Source organism: Triticum urartu, chromosome 6A (genome assembly GCF_056163025.1).
Source record: "Triticum urartu cultivar PI428250 chromosome 6A, HENAU_Tu73, whole genome shotgun sequence".
Classification (NCBI taxonomy): Eukaryota; Viridiplantae; Streptophyta; class Magnoliopsida; order Poales; family Poaceae; genus Triticum; species Triticum urartu.
Window position 1 is genome coordinate 543,179,673 of NC_141878.1, and position 14,847 is coordinate 543,194,519.

The following is a 14,847-nucleotide window of genomic DNA, read 5'->3' on the forward strand; positions in this document are numbered from 1 at the left end:
TTTTTTGCAAAACGGTTGTAACTTTTCCTATATTCCGTTGTCTGGTTAAAGCTTTTTTATCTACCGGACGTAGCTTTTTGTGTCCATGGTTGTAGCACGGGAAAACGCCGTTTGCAACTCTTTCCAGTGCCGCGGTTGCAGCTCCTCTGGGTCGCCATGGTTGTAGCACAGGCACCTCGGTCCTCCTGTCGTTTGGCCTGTCGCCGGTTGCAGCAAAAAAGGGAGAGAGGAGGCGGAGGAGAAGGAAGAGAGGGAGAAGGAAGAAAAAGGAGGTGCGAAGACAAGCGGGGCCGCAACCTACATCCATGGGCGACGGCGAGCTGCTCCACGCGCTGCAATGGAGGAGATCCGCGTTGAAGGAGGAGACGGGTAGAGATGCGGCGTCATGGGGGCGAGATCCGCGCAAGGTTGAAGGCTGCGAGAGTGGCCCCGTTTCATACGTGTCGTTTGATGTATGACTGAGGCGAAGCGTGCGTGGATGCGTCCGGCCCAATGTTCGGCCGGTGCGCCGTCCCCAAACAGTTTCCTTTCTTAAATGCCATGAAAACCTAATCTACGGGGTAATTCCCCTGATTCCCGCGAGAGTTGAACTGTTAACTGAATCCATGTGAGCTGAGATCGATGCTGCGGTCACCATCGAGTAGGGTTCCCAGTCAAAAGCAACAGAACGGAGCTCCCTCGCTGTCATGTAAAACAGCTGGTTATCACACGAGATTAATTATTAATTGGAGCATCCGTCGGACACACGATGTGGAGAGCAAGGTAGTACAGTAAAAAAAGAAAGAGACGATAAATTTTCCAAAAAAGTGTATGGATTGCGGTTCGGGTCCCGACCGTATGCGCTGCCCGCACCCGACCCGCGTCGCCCATAGCATCCGCGCATCCGCATGCGCATCCGACACGCTCCCAGCTCTAGCAGTCCCGGCTTTCCCTGCTCGCCTCGCAGCCGCCGCCGCCGCCAGCCATGGGTCGCACCAAGGACGAGCTCCTCGCGCGCCTCGAGGTCCGTGCTCTCTCGCTCCCTTCCTTCTCCGGTTGCCCCTCCCCTGCGTAGCCACCTCCCGGTCGCGGAGATCGGCTGGACTGGGCCTCGTTCCCCCTGCCTGCCGCCCCTGGCTGTAGCGCCGACGAGGTGCTGCAGTCGATACAGATTTAGTGCGGAAGCTAGCTGGGTTAGAAATCCTGGCGCGAGAAGGCGTCGTTGGTTGCTGAAATTTAGTTTTGCGGTGTCAGCGAAGGGGTTAGGGTTTTAAATCCACCACTAGCTATATCGCGTGACCACGACGATATGCTGCGCCCCCCGGTGACTTCCAACATACAATGCTTGGTTTCTAGCAGTGTACAAAACTTACAACGAAGCTAGGGCCTACGGCTAAGCTTGGTGTCTTGTTTTTCTGCAGGAGCTTAAGATCGATTTCAAGCGCTACGACCACCCGGTTGTGCTGACGGTCGAGGAGCAGGTTTGTGAACCACCGAGTCCGTATTTGGTTCTGCGATGGCTTCCGTTCAATATGATGTAATGTGATTGCTAACTGAACTTCTGTTATGACAGGCCAAACATGTGGGAAATTTCGGAGGCGCGTTGACTAAGAATCTACTTCTGAAGGTATGCTTGTTGGCAACTAATGAACGGTTAATTCTAGGAAGCGTGATAGACTGAGTATTTATGTATTGATATGAGTTGTGGGTTTCAGGACAAGAAGCACCGGTTGTATATCGTTTCTGCACTTGCTGACACCAAAGTTGACATGAAAAGTAGGTGAATCTACTGATGATTGCAGTTTTTTCTAGCTTATTTGGGCATCAGGACAATTAATCTCTTTTCTCTAAAATGAGCAGTTCTGTCCCAGCGTCTTGGTTTGGGAAAAGGTGGCGTGCGGATGGCTCCTGAGGAGAATTTGCGTCAAGTGCTTCAGGTCTGCCTGCTTATGATGCTGTTTTAGGCACCACTGTTCTTCTTGGTTCCATAATTTTGGATCTTATGTGGCATAAGTACTTCCCTGGTAGTTTGTGAGGTTCACTGAAAAACCTGTCAAGAAGGGATGATACAATATTTTGCTTAATTTAGAAGATCTTTTCATTGTTTAAATTGCCATCGTTACAACATGTGTGTGCCGTAATGTTGTTTACCATTGGAGGTTTACTTTCTTCAAGAATGAGAATTTGAAAAAAAAACTTTACTTCTATAGTTAATAGCGTTGAGCTCAGAAAGCAAGATGTCTCGAAATCACATCATTTGTTAGTCAGTACTCCCTCCGTAAACTAATATAAGAGCGTTTAGAATACTAAAGTAGTGATCTAAACGCTCTTATATTAGTTTACAGAGGGAGTACTAAATTGACTTAATACATAATTGCACCCTACTTGTTGGTTAGCTCACTTGTTCTACTTTAAAAATCTATGTTTTTTTTATGTTAATGTGGTCTTTGCTCCTTGATTATGCCCAGGTACCGTTAGGATGTGTTACTCCGTTTGCGCTATTCAATGAGTCCGCGAGGTATGGTAGCTTGCTTTGACTGTACCATTCCCTCTCCCTCTGCTAGCCATAATCTTGTTTCTACTTTCAAGCCATAATTTTGACAGATTGATGGGGATAGTGAGAGCTGTCCAATTCCCGCTTCCCTAAACAGTAAATGGTTCATCGCTATGATGGTCCGTGCCATTATGTCATCATGAGCATGGCAGACCTTTCTACTCCATTCCCCATGGTTAAGTTTGAATATTAGAAACCTGCTGAAATATTTAAAGCCATATGCAAGCTTATTTCAATGTGCTTTGATTTTTGTGTGTTCACTTACTGTTTGATAGGTATCTTTATTTTTATTGCACTCCCAAGTATAATATGTTGTTACTGATTCATGCAATTTATGGCAGTGCCGTCTCATTATTACTGGACCAAGGGTTCAAGTCTAAACAGAGCTGCTACTTCCATCCACTGACAAATGATGTGACTATTGGTATGACAGATACTACCATCACTTCCTTCACTTAAAATGTTTCATCGCTTTCATGTATTATTGTTAATAAATACATACTATAGTTACTGAATCACACACTGTTGTGTTGCCTTCCCATGATGCACACTTGTGCGAAGGTTGCACAGATGATGTTTCTTTACCTGGCTAATATTATGCGCTCTGCAAACAATTAAGGGACACTTGACACCGAAATCTTTTATTTATGCACTTGCTAATTCCTGATTACTTCATCTCAGCCCTCAGTTCAAGCAACCTGGACAAGTTTCTCCTCTCCATTGGGAAGCAACCAGCTTATGTAGACTTGGAGGTAATCTTTGGATCATCAGTCTATGATTTCTTAGAAATAATTGAGAGCGACTAACATTATTGTTTTGGTTCAGGCCTCACCAGTGGTAGGTAAAGATAATCCCCCTGATCTAGCAGATCTTGTGCCTTCTGGTGCATTCTGTTCCTCAGAAGAATCAGTTGAGAATCCGACTCCTAAAGATGCTCCTCAAGTCAACGTACCCAAAGAGAAAACATGTCTACCAGGTGAGTATTGACATGTAACATCTTCGTCATTGTACCTGGCCTGTTGGTCATCTTGCTATGCCTGCCGTTGATTGGTGTGGTTGTTAATGAGTGCGAGCAAAGCATTTCTGTAGCATGTACTCCCTCCGTTCGGAATTACTTGTCGCAGAAATAAATGTATCTAGATGTATTTTAGTTCTAGATACATCCATATCCGAGACAAGTAATTCCGAACGGAGGAAGTACTAAAAAATAACATGGAGAAACGTAATGGTGCTGTGTAGTATTGTCATGTAACATCTTCGTCATTGTACTCACTCATTTTTGCAGTTTCAGTTTTATGGTGTTCTATTGAATCAACCAAATTTATTTGACCTGGCCTGTTGGTCATCTTGCTATGGAGATACGTGATGGTACTGTGTAGCACAAGTATCATAGTTAGTCATGCTGGGAAATCTGAAGTTCTGAACTATGCCCAAGTCATGTTGGGAAATCTGAAGTTCTGAACTATGCCTAAGAGCATGACATAAAAAAAAAGAATGAACAAACACTTGATATGGCTGTAGAACTAGGGTTGAGAGCTGCCAAGACAATGTTTGTTGCTGCCATCAGAGCAAACAAGCACCCTGTTTGTCATAGACCATTGTCTGGCTACCAGCAAGAGAATACACCACCTGTTACACATTTTTTATCAGGATAGAGACAAACCAACAGTAGCATGTCAATTATAATTTTCTAGGACGGGAATATTGAATACTGTACAGGGAGTAAACATCATTTTTCGTTCCTTGTTGTTTATCCAAGCTTTTAGACATCCATTATGTATTTATAAGCTTTATGGAGCTTTTCAAGTTTCAACTTTCAACGGTAAATATGACATGGCATGTTCTTCATCAGAAGTGAAGGCTAAGCCCAAAGTTCAGAAGAAGGGGGCAGAAAGTTCAGAGAGTAAAGTTCCTACTAATAATGGTGCAAATGTTGAGATATTTGCAAGTGATGTGCTTGAGGTCATCTTCCCATTGTTCCTGTCTGAGGTAATCCAGTGACCTTACCATGTTAGTTTTCGTATATGATGCCTGCCCCTTGTGTTGATAAGTATTCTCTTGCAGGCATCAAAGAAATTGAATATTAAACAGGAAGAGCTTACTCAAATTTTAAAATTAGATGATTTTAAACGACGAGCTGCTCCAGATCTGGAGAGTGTAACGGTTAGTTTCTCTTGTGATATTTGTTAGTAGTTAGCAATTCTTAGTAATATCTTGAAGCAAGCATAGAGTAGAGAAAATTGAATCTCCTGGTAGAAATACATCTCATTATGCTTTTTCCATGGAAAAATCCCAATGTTAGCTTGAAAGCCTCACTCATGCCCAAGTTACCTCCGTCCTTGTGCAGTTGTGCTAAAAGGCTATATGATGAATTAACCTGGAATCTCCTCGAGACCTGTGAACATTTGCAGTGATCTGCTGATCTAAGATTAACCTCCTGGTGTCTGAATTGTATTTGTGAAAATTAGCTTATTTGGTGTCGCAAGATAAAATTAGCTCCCCTTGCTTGTATGAGTTTGTGGTAGTATTATTGCAGTTTAGATTTTGATTAACCTGATCCAGAATGCTAATTTGCCCCTATATAATACTTCCTCCGTCCGGAATTGCATGGCGCTCAACTGGATGTGTCTAGACGTATTTTAGTGCTAGATACATCCGCTTGAGCGTCAAGTAATTCCGGATGGAGGGAGTGTAACAAATAAACAGGGGAGGTCGATATTTGGTGCATAATGTATACGTTGCTACGGCAAATGTCTAATGCAAATGTTTTTAATGCAGAATATGTTCAAAAACGCAGCATACACTGCAGGATTTCACGCTGGCTTTGATACCATGCTCAAGTCGGGTTTAGGTGGGATGCCCCCCCGGAAATAGTCGGTTACATTGATATAGGAGACAGTGAGCTGATTCAGTCGATTTTTGTATGCCCCTCGGTGTAAAATCAAACCATACCATACATACTTATTATGTTGAATGATTCGATCGAATGTATCACCTTAAGCCTTTGTGATAGTTCTTTTCTTTTGGATTTGCTCGATTGCTTTCACGTATTGCTTTGAGATTGCTGCGCAGATTGCTTCAGCCGCTAGATAAATCCGCTCAACTGAGCTAAAAATGAAAATCACAACTCTTTGTATCGTTTACATTGTGGGTGGCACGATTACATTTTGGCCGTTCTTTGCACTATTACATTCTCCTATTTTATTTCCAGTGTGCTCTGCTTCTCCGGTACATCCACCATTGCCGTTGAAATATTTACAGCGGCTGTCATGCTTTACCTGCCATTAACAGCCAACAAAATGTCACGTCAGTAAGCGCGTGTTTGCAGGGGCAGTGTTCTGATGAGTTGCAAGCACGGCATCGATCAGATGACTTAACTGAGCAAACAGGTTCAGGTTGTCTTTGGCGTAGGGACTCGCATCCCGGCTGGAAACGGCTAGAGGAGAAACAGAGAGCGCCACCACGCGTAGAAAGCTGAAAGAAAAATTCAGAAGAAAACAACTTAAAACAAGCATGCTGTTATATAGTCCAACAAAGAAAGTCAAGAATGCAAATAAACTCGTTATCTGTTCTTCCATTGATTATTATTACTAGGAGTACATTAGAGTTGTCAGTTATCACAGTATAGGTCTTGTTAGGCGAAGAAGGAGAAGAAGAAAACGCAAGTGGCGACGAGAACGAAAGACTGGAGGGCCGACAGGTCATTACCGCCGGCGTCGCCATCCTCGGGCCTGCCGTGTCCGCGCCCGTGCGCGCGCCGGCCGTACTCCCACCCGTCGTCCGCGTCCTCCGTCCCGCGCGCCGGCACCATCCACGACAACGGCCCCCACCTCACCGTCGTCGCCGGCTCCCTCTCCCTGTCTCTGTTTCTTGCACCGTTGCTGCCGCTGGGGCGACGTGTGCTGGAGGCGGCGCCGGTGCCGGGCAGCTTGAAGCGGCAGACGGGGCACGAGTTGTGGAGGCGGAGCCAGGGCACGATGCAGTCCGAGTGGTACACGTGCTTGCACGGCAGCTGCCGCGCCGCCTCCCCGAGCTCGAACTCCTCCTTGCACACGGGGCACTGCGACCCGCCGTCGTCCGACAGGTGCTGCGCGGCGATCCGCACCGTCGGGAGCGAGTCGATGGCCGACGTGGGGGCCGGCGCCGGGCCCGGCCGGTCGTTCTGGGTCAGCTCCTCCACCAGGCGGTTGAGGTCGCCCCCCGTGAAGTAGTCCCCCGGGTCGATGGCCGGGGGCGTGGCCGGCCGCCGCGCCACCGGCGCCGGCGGCGGGGAGGGCATGCGCCGGCGAGGCGGGGGCGTCGGGGCCGGCGCATGGACCCGCGTCGGCTCCCGCACCGGCGGAGGCAGCTGCCGGAACGGGCGCCCGGGCACCGTGGGCGCGGCGCCGTACACGACCCACCGGCGCGGGTTCCCGTCGTGGTAGTGCGGGTGCGGGTACGGGTGCGGCGCGAAGTGGTGCGGGAAGTAGCCCGGCGGGGGGAGCGCTGGGCGCGGCGGCGGGTCGATCTCGTGGAGGAAGCGGCCGTAGCAGCGCGGGCAGAAGACGTCGGTGGCCGGGTAGGAGATGATGCGGAGCGCCCGCGCGCACTCGTAGCACCAGTACATGCGGCACGTCCGCTGCCGCGCCTGCCCCCCGCCACCGCCGCCGTACACAGGCATCATCGTCCCGCTAGGTGGAGTGCTGGCAAGGTCTTGGGAAGTTGACAGACCGCGTCGTCGGAGTGCATGGAGCAGGAGGATTGCATGGTTTTAAAGGAAGGCAATGCGAGAGATCGTGACACGGGCGGGAATTAAAGGATGGCTTTGCGGGGAGAAGAAAGCGATTCCGCGGCGATTGCCATTTTGCTTTGGCTGGTGGTGTGCAAGCGAGGCTGTGCTGTGGCTTGTGCGTGGTGCAAACCTCGGGGAGGGGGAGCTGGTTGTGGTTGCTTGCCGGCCAGGAGGAAGAGGAGGATGAAGGGCGGAGCGAGGAGGTGGCGGTGGCGGTGGCGGGAAGTAACTGTGGACGGCTCGGTTTGGGGCGTGGAGGAGGGGAAGGAAGGAAACGCCGAGAGCAACCGAGCGAGCTCGCGCCCGCTCTGCTGAAACAGGCCAGGATGGGCTGAAGCCCAGAAATGGCTCTAGCCTTTGGGCCACCGCGGGAGGAGTGCCACGAATTACCGTATCAGGTTGCTAAAAAATAGAAAGGAAAAAGACAACCGGATAAGGATCATAGTTTAAAAAACAGGCCGGACCACCGGTCGGACCAGAAAAATCCGGAACCGGCGGCCTCAGCGGTTTTATAAGCTAATAAGACAGTTATGCAAACATATGGACAAAACCGGTTGAACCAGCTGGTTTTCTGGAGTCATGTGTGTTTAAATTATGGCTTGGTAATCGTATTTCACGGAGAGTAATTGAACCAATCATGGTATCAAATAATTCTGTATTTATTGGTCTATGGAATTTCTTAAACGCAAATGTTGTATGATACCTTTCTTGTGTGAAATTTGTTCTCGAATCATTGATTGGTCCACAAAATTATGGTATTGAATAATTATTCACCGTCTGTTCAATAAAATTGCATAAACATGGTTATCATATGGCATGTCTATGTTTTGAAGATTGTATTTGTATCATTTATTTAATTTATTTACCTACATTGTTGCCCGTTGCAACAACCACCATTTTACTAGTCCATTGTTTTTTATAGAGAAAAGTACATTTTCATCCCTCAACTTTACTGATAGTCTATAAATTGTCCCTCAACTCCAATACAAGGAAAACCAAGCCCCTCGTCTATCGAAACAATCTAATTTTCATCCTTTGAGCTATTACGGTTGGTTTTTGCGCCGACATGGTTTTGACTGTTAACCGTCTACTTTTCATCCCTTGGGCTATTACAGATGGTTTTTGTGCCGACATGGTTTTGACCATTAATCGTCTACTTTTCATTTCTTGGTCTATTACAAATGTTTTTTGTGCCAACATGGTTTTGACAGGTAACCGTCTACTTTCCCAAAATGTGAAAATCATGTCAACACCCCAAAATGATGAGCAATGGCCTACGAAACGGGACAAACTCAAACAAAACTGCAAGCCCGACGACCTCCCCGTAAGCGCACCCCGCCCCAAAGCGAGGAGAAATAGCCTATGAAACGGGTCAAAGAGGATTCCCATGGTATAATTTTTGAAGCATATAGTTTTATTTTATTAGTTAAATTTATAGTCAGATGGAAGGAGTAACTATTTGTTTCTTTTTTGGGTGAAACTGCATCTGTGCTTCTTTAAATGAAAATAAATAAATAAATGACGGGTCAAAGTAGCAAATTCAATGAGCCATTATAACAAGTGTGAAGCACAAAAAATATTACAAGGTAAACACCCATTAAAGGGACGCGAAGTATCTTAGCTCGAGCTCAAATAAGCTCAAGTGAACAGTAAAATCTGAATTCTATTTTTTTTCTCAAATACGCACAAACATGCATATCATTTATTATAGAAGAGAGGGAAAGACTCCCCAAAGTGTTCATCTGTACAGATATTTACAGTTAGGCTTTGCCTAACTCCACCCAACTCACGCATCTAACTACTCAGGAGCCACCCACGGTAAGCCCTCCGTCTCTTGGATCAGGCCAGCCTTCACCCACCAGCTTCCCTCCTCTTTGATCTGTCTAATGCAGGTCGCCACAGACGGTGTTGCTCCATTGAAAACGACATCCCTGCGGTGTTTCCATATCATCCACATGCCAACTAGGCATTTAGCGCGTGTGGGTTTCCGGTGCTGTTGGTCTTGCTCCTGCCTGATGCACCACTCCTCCAACGATTCGTCTATCCTAGGGGCGAAGCCTTGTCTACCAGTACCCTCCACGAACCAATGCCATACCCGTCGTGCGAATGCACAGTTGATTAGTAGATGTTGTATGGTCTTCTCCTCACCCGTCGTGCGAATGCACAGTTGATTAGTAGATGTTGTATGGTCTTCTCCTCTTGATCGCAAAGCGGGCATGCATCTTGGTGTGGGAGCCCTCATCGCGCGAGTCTATCCGATGCCCAACATCAATTCTTGAAGGCAAGCCAGGCGTACAATCGACACTTGAGGGGGGCTCGCGATTGCGAAGTGAAGGGCACCGTCGGCGAGGCCTCCAATCCCATGAACCTTGCGCCATAAGCAAAACGTGCCGAGAACTGTCCATGCTTCTCCCAAGCCCAGCGCACCGTCTCCTCAGAGTCCTCCATGAGATGGAGTGTAGATATCTTGTGCCATAGTCTTAGGAGTTCCTCGAGCTCACCGGCTGTGAGGTCCGGTCCGACGTCCCTGGCCCATGTATGGTTACTTCGCTGCCAGAATAGTCCGTGTCCTTCGCGTACGCCTCGAGACCCTCTCATATACTGCCGGAGCAAGCTCACATATTCTCTGCCCATCGATCCATCTTTCCTCCCAGAATAAAGCGGTCCTGCCATTTCCCACTATGACATGAGTTGCTACGCGGAATAGGGCCATGGATTCCTTCGGCACCGGTATGTTGAACTCTGCCCACGACCTAAAGCTGTCTGATCTTTGCAGCCATGGCCATCTCGCCCGTAGTGCCTTGTTGAGCCAATGTAGGTTCAGAATGCCGAGGCCACCTGCCCACTTTGGCGTACACACCAAGTCCCATGCCACTGCACAGTGTCCACCATTCGCCGCTTGTTTCCCACACCACAAGAATCCTCGACAGATTTTGACAAGGGCCGTTGGCGTCTTTGGTGGCAAATCCAGTGCAAGCATCGAGTGGATCGGGATGGAGCATAACATGGATGTAATTAGGATGAGCCAGCCACTTTTGGGCATCATGGCCGCCTTCCAGTTTGGCAAGCATCTTGCAAGTTGGTCCACAATCCTTTGAAGCTATTCTGCCATCTGTTTCCTCAGAGTTAGTGGCAAGCCCAAGTAGGCTTGAGGGTTGGGGCGGGGTGGGTGCTCGGGCAGGCGGCGCCGGCGCCTCCCTCCCCCGGCTATCCGTCCGTACGCCTTGGGAGCCCTCCGCCACCACCTCCTCCGAGTGGCACTACTCGGGATGAGGTTATTGCCTTTGGTGGGATCCCCGACCCGGTATCTATGGGGCGACGGGTTAGTTCTCGTCTCCAGGACCACCCGGAGGTTGATGACATGCAGCAAAGGTGCGCTATAAGGGCGGCCAAGCTTCGTGACATTGAGGTCACCACCGGTATGTCCGTCAACTTGTCCAATTCTATTTTGCATTTTTCAAAGGATGAGATTATAAATAATGCAAACCAATTAGGAGTTTCGCTAGGAAGTACTAATAGTGAAATCTCCAACTCGGTTAATGATCTCCTTGATTTGGAAGCGGAACACGCTTTAGAAACTATTCGAAACCTAGCAGCAGTAAGCAAAGTTTTAAATAGCGGGCTATAGCTGCGCTATAGTCCAGCTATAGCGTTTTTGGACCCTCCCCGCTAAAGCTAGGCCAATTTAGGGCGGCCAGGAAAGCCCGCTAATAGCGCCGCTATTGCGCATAGCGCTATGAAAATTTAGCGTTTAGCGTTTTTTTCCCGCGATCCCGGCCCAAAATTTCAGCCCAAATTGGAAATCGCACGCGTGAAGCCCCCTCGTGTCCCTTTTACCCTAACCACCATCCGCACTCCTACCCTCCCGTATCCCTTTTCCTCCCCAAAATATCTGCTATGGAGGCTGGCGGTGGTGGCGGCAACTAAGCAGGGACGGCAACGGCTCGTTGACTCCCCCCTCCCAGCGACGCCCCCTTTGCCGGCGAACCCCTCCTCGCGGGGACGTCTGCTTCTCCCAGCGGCGGCCTCTCTCCCGAGTGCGCACGACCTCGACACCTCCTTCTCTGACGGCCCTTTCCTGGTGACGCCCCCTCTTCAGCCATCTTATCCAAGCAGCATCGTCCTAGCCTGCAATGAGTCAGCAGACCCCATCGACATGCAAGTTCTATCCTCAAATCTGTCCTTTTTTCTACCCTTCTTCAATCTTCATTGTAATGGGATCTCTGTTATATGCAAAATATTGGCTATATACTTATATGTGCGTGCTTGCTTGTTGTCCGAGAAATTTCTGAATCTCTAAACTTGGAGTGACAATGAAAACTAAGAAAACAAATACTCATAGCTTGTGAATGTATACGAATTCCATCCTAGGTTTATCTAGTTTTGGGAAATCATATATGCACTGAATCTCTGAATATATTAAATGTTGATTTACCTGGAGAGTTGTTTGTGCCCCCTGTGTAGAGTTTGTACTTTGTAGTAGATTAAACATTATTGTTTCAGTGCGGCTGATGCTATGTTTGATTTCTATTCTGCCTAACTTAATTCTGTTTTTTTGTTTCATTGGTGCAGGTATCTCAAGCACAGCCTCCGTACCACAAACAGCAGCAGCTCGTGCTGTTGCATCAAATGATGCTGCATGGAAGTACTGTACCATGCCAGATCCTAATAGAACATACGCTCTGCAATGCATTTTCTGTGACAAGATATTAACTAGCGGCGTAACAAGGGTAAAGTATCACCTTGCTGGCATTAAGAAGTGCAATGCTACACCATGCCAGAAGGTTCCTCAGGATGTGAAGGAGATGAAGGTTTTGCTCCTAAAGAGTAATGATGCGAAGGATAAGAAAATCACAGAATTGGAAAAGATAAGAAGTTCAGTTAACTTAGATCACTCGGAGGGAGAAGAGGAGAGTGATGACGACAGTGACAATGATATTGTGTTGTCAACACAAAGCAGAAGCAGATCCCAAGGTGGCCCTATGGACAAGTTCTGCATGTCAAGTGTAGAAGAATGTGTCAAGAGGAATCAAGGGCAAACTCTCAGCGAAAAGGTTCAATCAAAGCTGTCATCTCAGAAGACAGAAGAGAGGAGGAATAGAGCTTGTGGGTACATCTGTCAGTTTTTCTATGAAGCTGGCATTCCACACAACACTGTGACACTTCCTAGCTTTGCGAGTATGCTTGTGGCCATTGGACGTTTTGGCAAGGACCTTCAAGGACCTAGTGCCTATGAGATGAGTGGGCCATTCCTGCAGAAAAGAAAGAAGAAGGTGCTTGACTCATTCAAGAACCATAAGAAAGCATGGGAGCAGACAGGTTGTACGGTAATGACCGATGCATGGACAGATAAGAAAGGCAGAGGAGTAATGAACCTAGTTGTTCACAGCGCACATGGGGTCTTATTTACAGATTCGGTTGATTGCTCGGATGTCAAAAAATGGGAAATACATCTATGATCTTGTAGACAGGTGTATTGAAGATATAGTGCCAGAAAAGGTTGTCCAAGTGGTGACTGACAATGCTAGTGTTAATACAGCAGCTGCAAGTCTAATGAAAGCAAAGAGACCAAACATTTTTTGGTCTGGATGTGCAGCCCATTGTATTGATCTCATGTTGGAAGATATTGGGAAGCTGACTCTAGTTGAGAAAACAATTGTCCAAGCTAGGCAACTTACCGTGTTCTTGTATGCTCATACGAGGGTTTTGGCTTTGATGAGGAAAACACTTGGAAGAGACTTGGTCCGTGCTGGTGTTACTAGATTTGCCACGACTTATCTAAATCTAAAAAGTTTGCAAGACAACAAGAAGGAGTTGCTTAAACTATTCAGATCAGAGGAGCTAAATGACATGGGGTACTTAAAGAAGGACAAGGGAAGAAGCCTCTAAAAGTTGTGCAAACTGATTCCTTTTGGAAAGGTGTTGACACTGCTGTCAATTTCTTTGATCCAATGGCTAATGTGCTGAGAAGGATGGATAGTGATGTGCCAGTGATGGGAGTCTTCCATGGTTGTATGCTAGATGCAAAAAAGGAAATCTCTTTGAGGTTTGACAATCATGAGAGTCGTTTCAAAGCTGTTATAGATATCATTGACAAGAGGTGGGACAACAAACTCAAGACGCCACTACATTTGGCTGGGTACTTTCTCAATCCCTACTATTACTATCCAAACAAGAATGCGATTGAGAATGATGGATCATTCAGAGCAGCTGTCATCCATTGCATTACAAGGATGATTCAAGATGAGACGTTGCAAGAGGAGATTATGGATGAACTCAACATGTATGAAGAAGAGGCTCAATCTTTTGGAACAGACATTGCCACACGGCAGAGAAGAAACAAAAACTTTGATCCAGGTTAGTGCAATTTGTTTTAAACCAGTTTCAAACTTTCTTTGTTTCTCATTTTGTATATGTCTAAGTATATAACTAATAATCTGTGAATAACTTGATGCAACAAAATGGTGGTTGAATCATGGCACAAGCGCACCCAAGCTGAAGAAATTGGTTAGAAAGATCCTCACATTGACATACAGCTCCTCAGCTTGTGAGAGAAACTGGTCAACATTTGAACAAGTAAGAAAGGAAACTATAACTCTAGAACTGTACAAAATAGTTGATTTCTGTTCTCACATGTGACCATGTGTTCCTTGATTTCTTTTCACCTACACTCAATTTTCCTTCACTATGTAGGTTCATACAAAAAAGCGTAACAGACTACTCAGTGATAGGTTGAGGGATCTTGTCTTTGTCAAATTCAACGCGAGGCTGCAACATCAGAGAGAAAATAAGAACAGAGACCCCATAGAGAAGGTCACCAATGATATTCTGGAGGATGAAGACAATGAGTTCATTACTGGGATCGTTCCTGATGACAATGCCGGCGAACATTTAGGTAATGAAGCCCAAGCTCAACAAGAGACTTCAACATCACAAGCACAAGGAAGAAAAAGAAAGAGACCTGCAGTAGCCAACAAGAAGAGGAAGAAGAGAATTCACTCTCTTCTTAATAGCATTGAAGAAGATCCCATGCTTTGTTCTTCCTCTTCGGAATCAGAAGATGATGAAGCTCGAGATGAGTCTAACTATGCCTCTGCTGATTCAGATTGATGCACTACAATTGTATGGCGGTTTGTCTGTAGTTTGCCATCTTACTTTTGTTATGTGCAAGTCCTGCTAGTTGTTAGATTGAAATATGTGTAAGGTATGAGATATCTATTGTGCGAGTGTGCCTTTTGTTGTTATGTGCTGGACTGAACCTACTCCTGTGATGTGCAAGTTTGCCTTTTGTTGCTATGTACTATATTGAACCTTCTCCAGTTATATGGTGTGCTATTATCTTCTTCTTTTCATTATTTAATAAAACAGCTAAATGAGGGCATAGCCCGCTATAGCTCCGCTATAGCCTTTTTTAGCTGCTGGTCGAGCCGCCGCTAAATGGCGTAGACCGCTATTTAAAACTTTGGCAGTAAGACCTATGAATGACGCTGAGATTGATGCGTTGGGGTGAGAGTGCTCGATAATTTGTGTGCGGACCTTGCGC

At 46.8% G+C, this 14,847-nt stretch overlaps 2 protein-coding genes and 1 pseudogene across 3 annotated transcripts; 2 read left to right on the plus strand and 1 right to left on the minus strand.

Annotated features, from left to right (window-relative positions):
- The first annotated feature begins 847 nt into the window (after window positions 1–847).
- Window positions 848–5,564, plus strand: LOC125514874 (YbaK/aminoacyl-tRNA synthetase-associated domain-containing protein). Of its 2 annotated transcripts, none has more exons than XM_048680243.2 (12): window positions 848–1,003; window positions 1,401–1,460; window positions 1,553–1,606; window positions 1,695–1,755; window positions 1,840–1,916; window positions 2,448–2,497; window positions 2,875–2,957; window positions 3,215–3,285; window positions 3,359–3,509; window positions 4,389–4,522; window positions 4,598–4,696; window positions 5,312–5,564. In XM_048680243.2, exons 1-12 carry the CDS (start codon window positions 965–967, stop codon window positions 5,405–5,407), a joined length of 975 nt encoding a protein of 324 aa, XP_048536200.1. In that variant the 5' UTR covers window positions 848–964; the 3' UTR covers window positions 5,408–5,564. The 2 variants fall into 2 exon arrangements, with proteins under 2 accessions (XP_048536200.1, XP_048536199.1); XM_048680242.2 differs by having other exon boundaries at window positions 849–1,003; window positions 4,386–4,522.
- Window positions 5,565–5,648: 84 nt separating this feature from the next.
- Window positions 5,649–7,905, minus strand: LOC125514873 (E3 ubiquitin-protein ligase RING1-like). Its single transcript, XM_048680241.2, has 3 exons — window positions 6,242–7,905; window positions 5,912–6,007; window positions 5,649–5,811 (listed from the first exon to the last, which is right to left on the minus strand). Exons 1-2 carry the CDS (start codon window positions 7,194–7,196, stop codon window positions 5,970–5,972), a joined length of 993 nt encoding a protein of 330 aa, XP_048536198.1. The 5' UTR covers window positions 7,197–7,905; the 3' UTR covers window positions 5,649–5,811; window positions 5,912–5,969.
- Window positions 7,906–12,109: 4,204 nt separating this feature from the next.
- On the plus strand, window positions 12,110–14,616 carry LOC147966184 (uncharacterized; annotated as a pseudogene).
- The last annotated feature ends 231 nt before the right edge of the window (window positions 14,617–14,847 follow it).

Coding starts and splice junctions, on each gene's coding strand:
- LOC125514874 (XM_048680242.2), top strand. CDS start 965: ATGGGTCGCACCAAGGACGAGCTCCTCGCGCGCCTCGAG. Junction 3,286..3,358: donor CAGCTTATGTAGACTTGGAG/GTAATCTTTGGA, acceptor GTTTTGGTTCAG/GCCTCACCAGTGGTAGGTAA. Junction 4,697..5,311: donor CAGATCTGGAGAGTGTAACG/GTTAGTTTCTCT, acceptor TTTTTAATGCAG/AATATGTTCAAAAACGCAGC.
- LOC125514873 (XM_048680241.2), bottom strand. CDS start 7,196: ATGATGCCTGTGTACGGCGGCGGTGGCGGGGGGCAGGCGCGGCAGCGG. Junction 6,008..6,241: donor CGAGGATGGCGACGCCGGCG/GTAATGACCTGT, acceptor TTTTTCTTTCAG/CTTTCTACGCGTGGTGGCGC.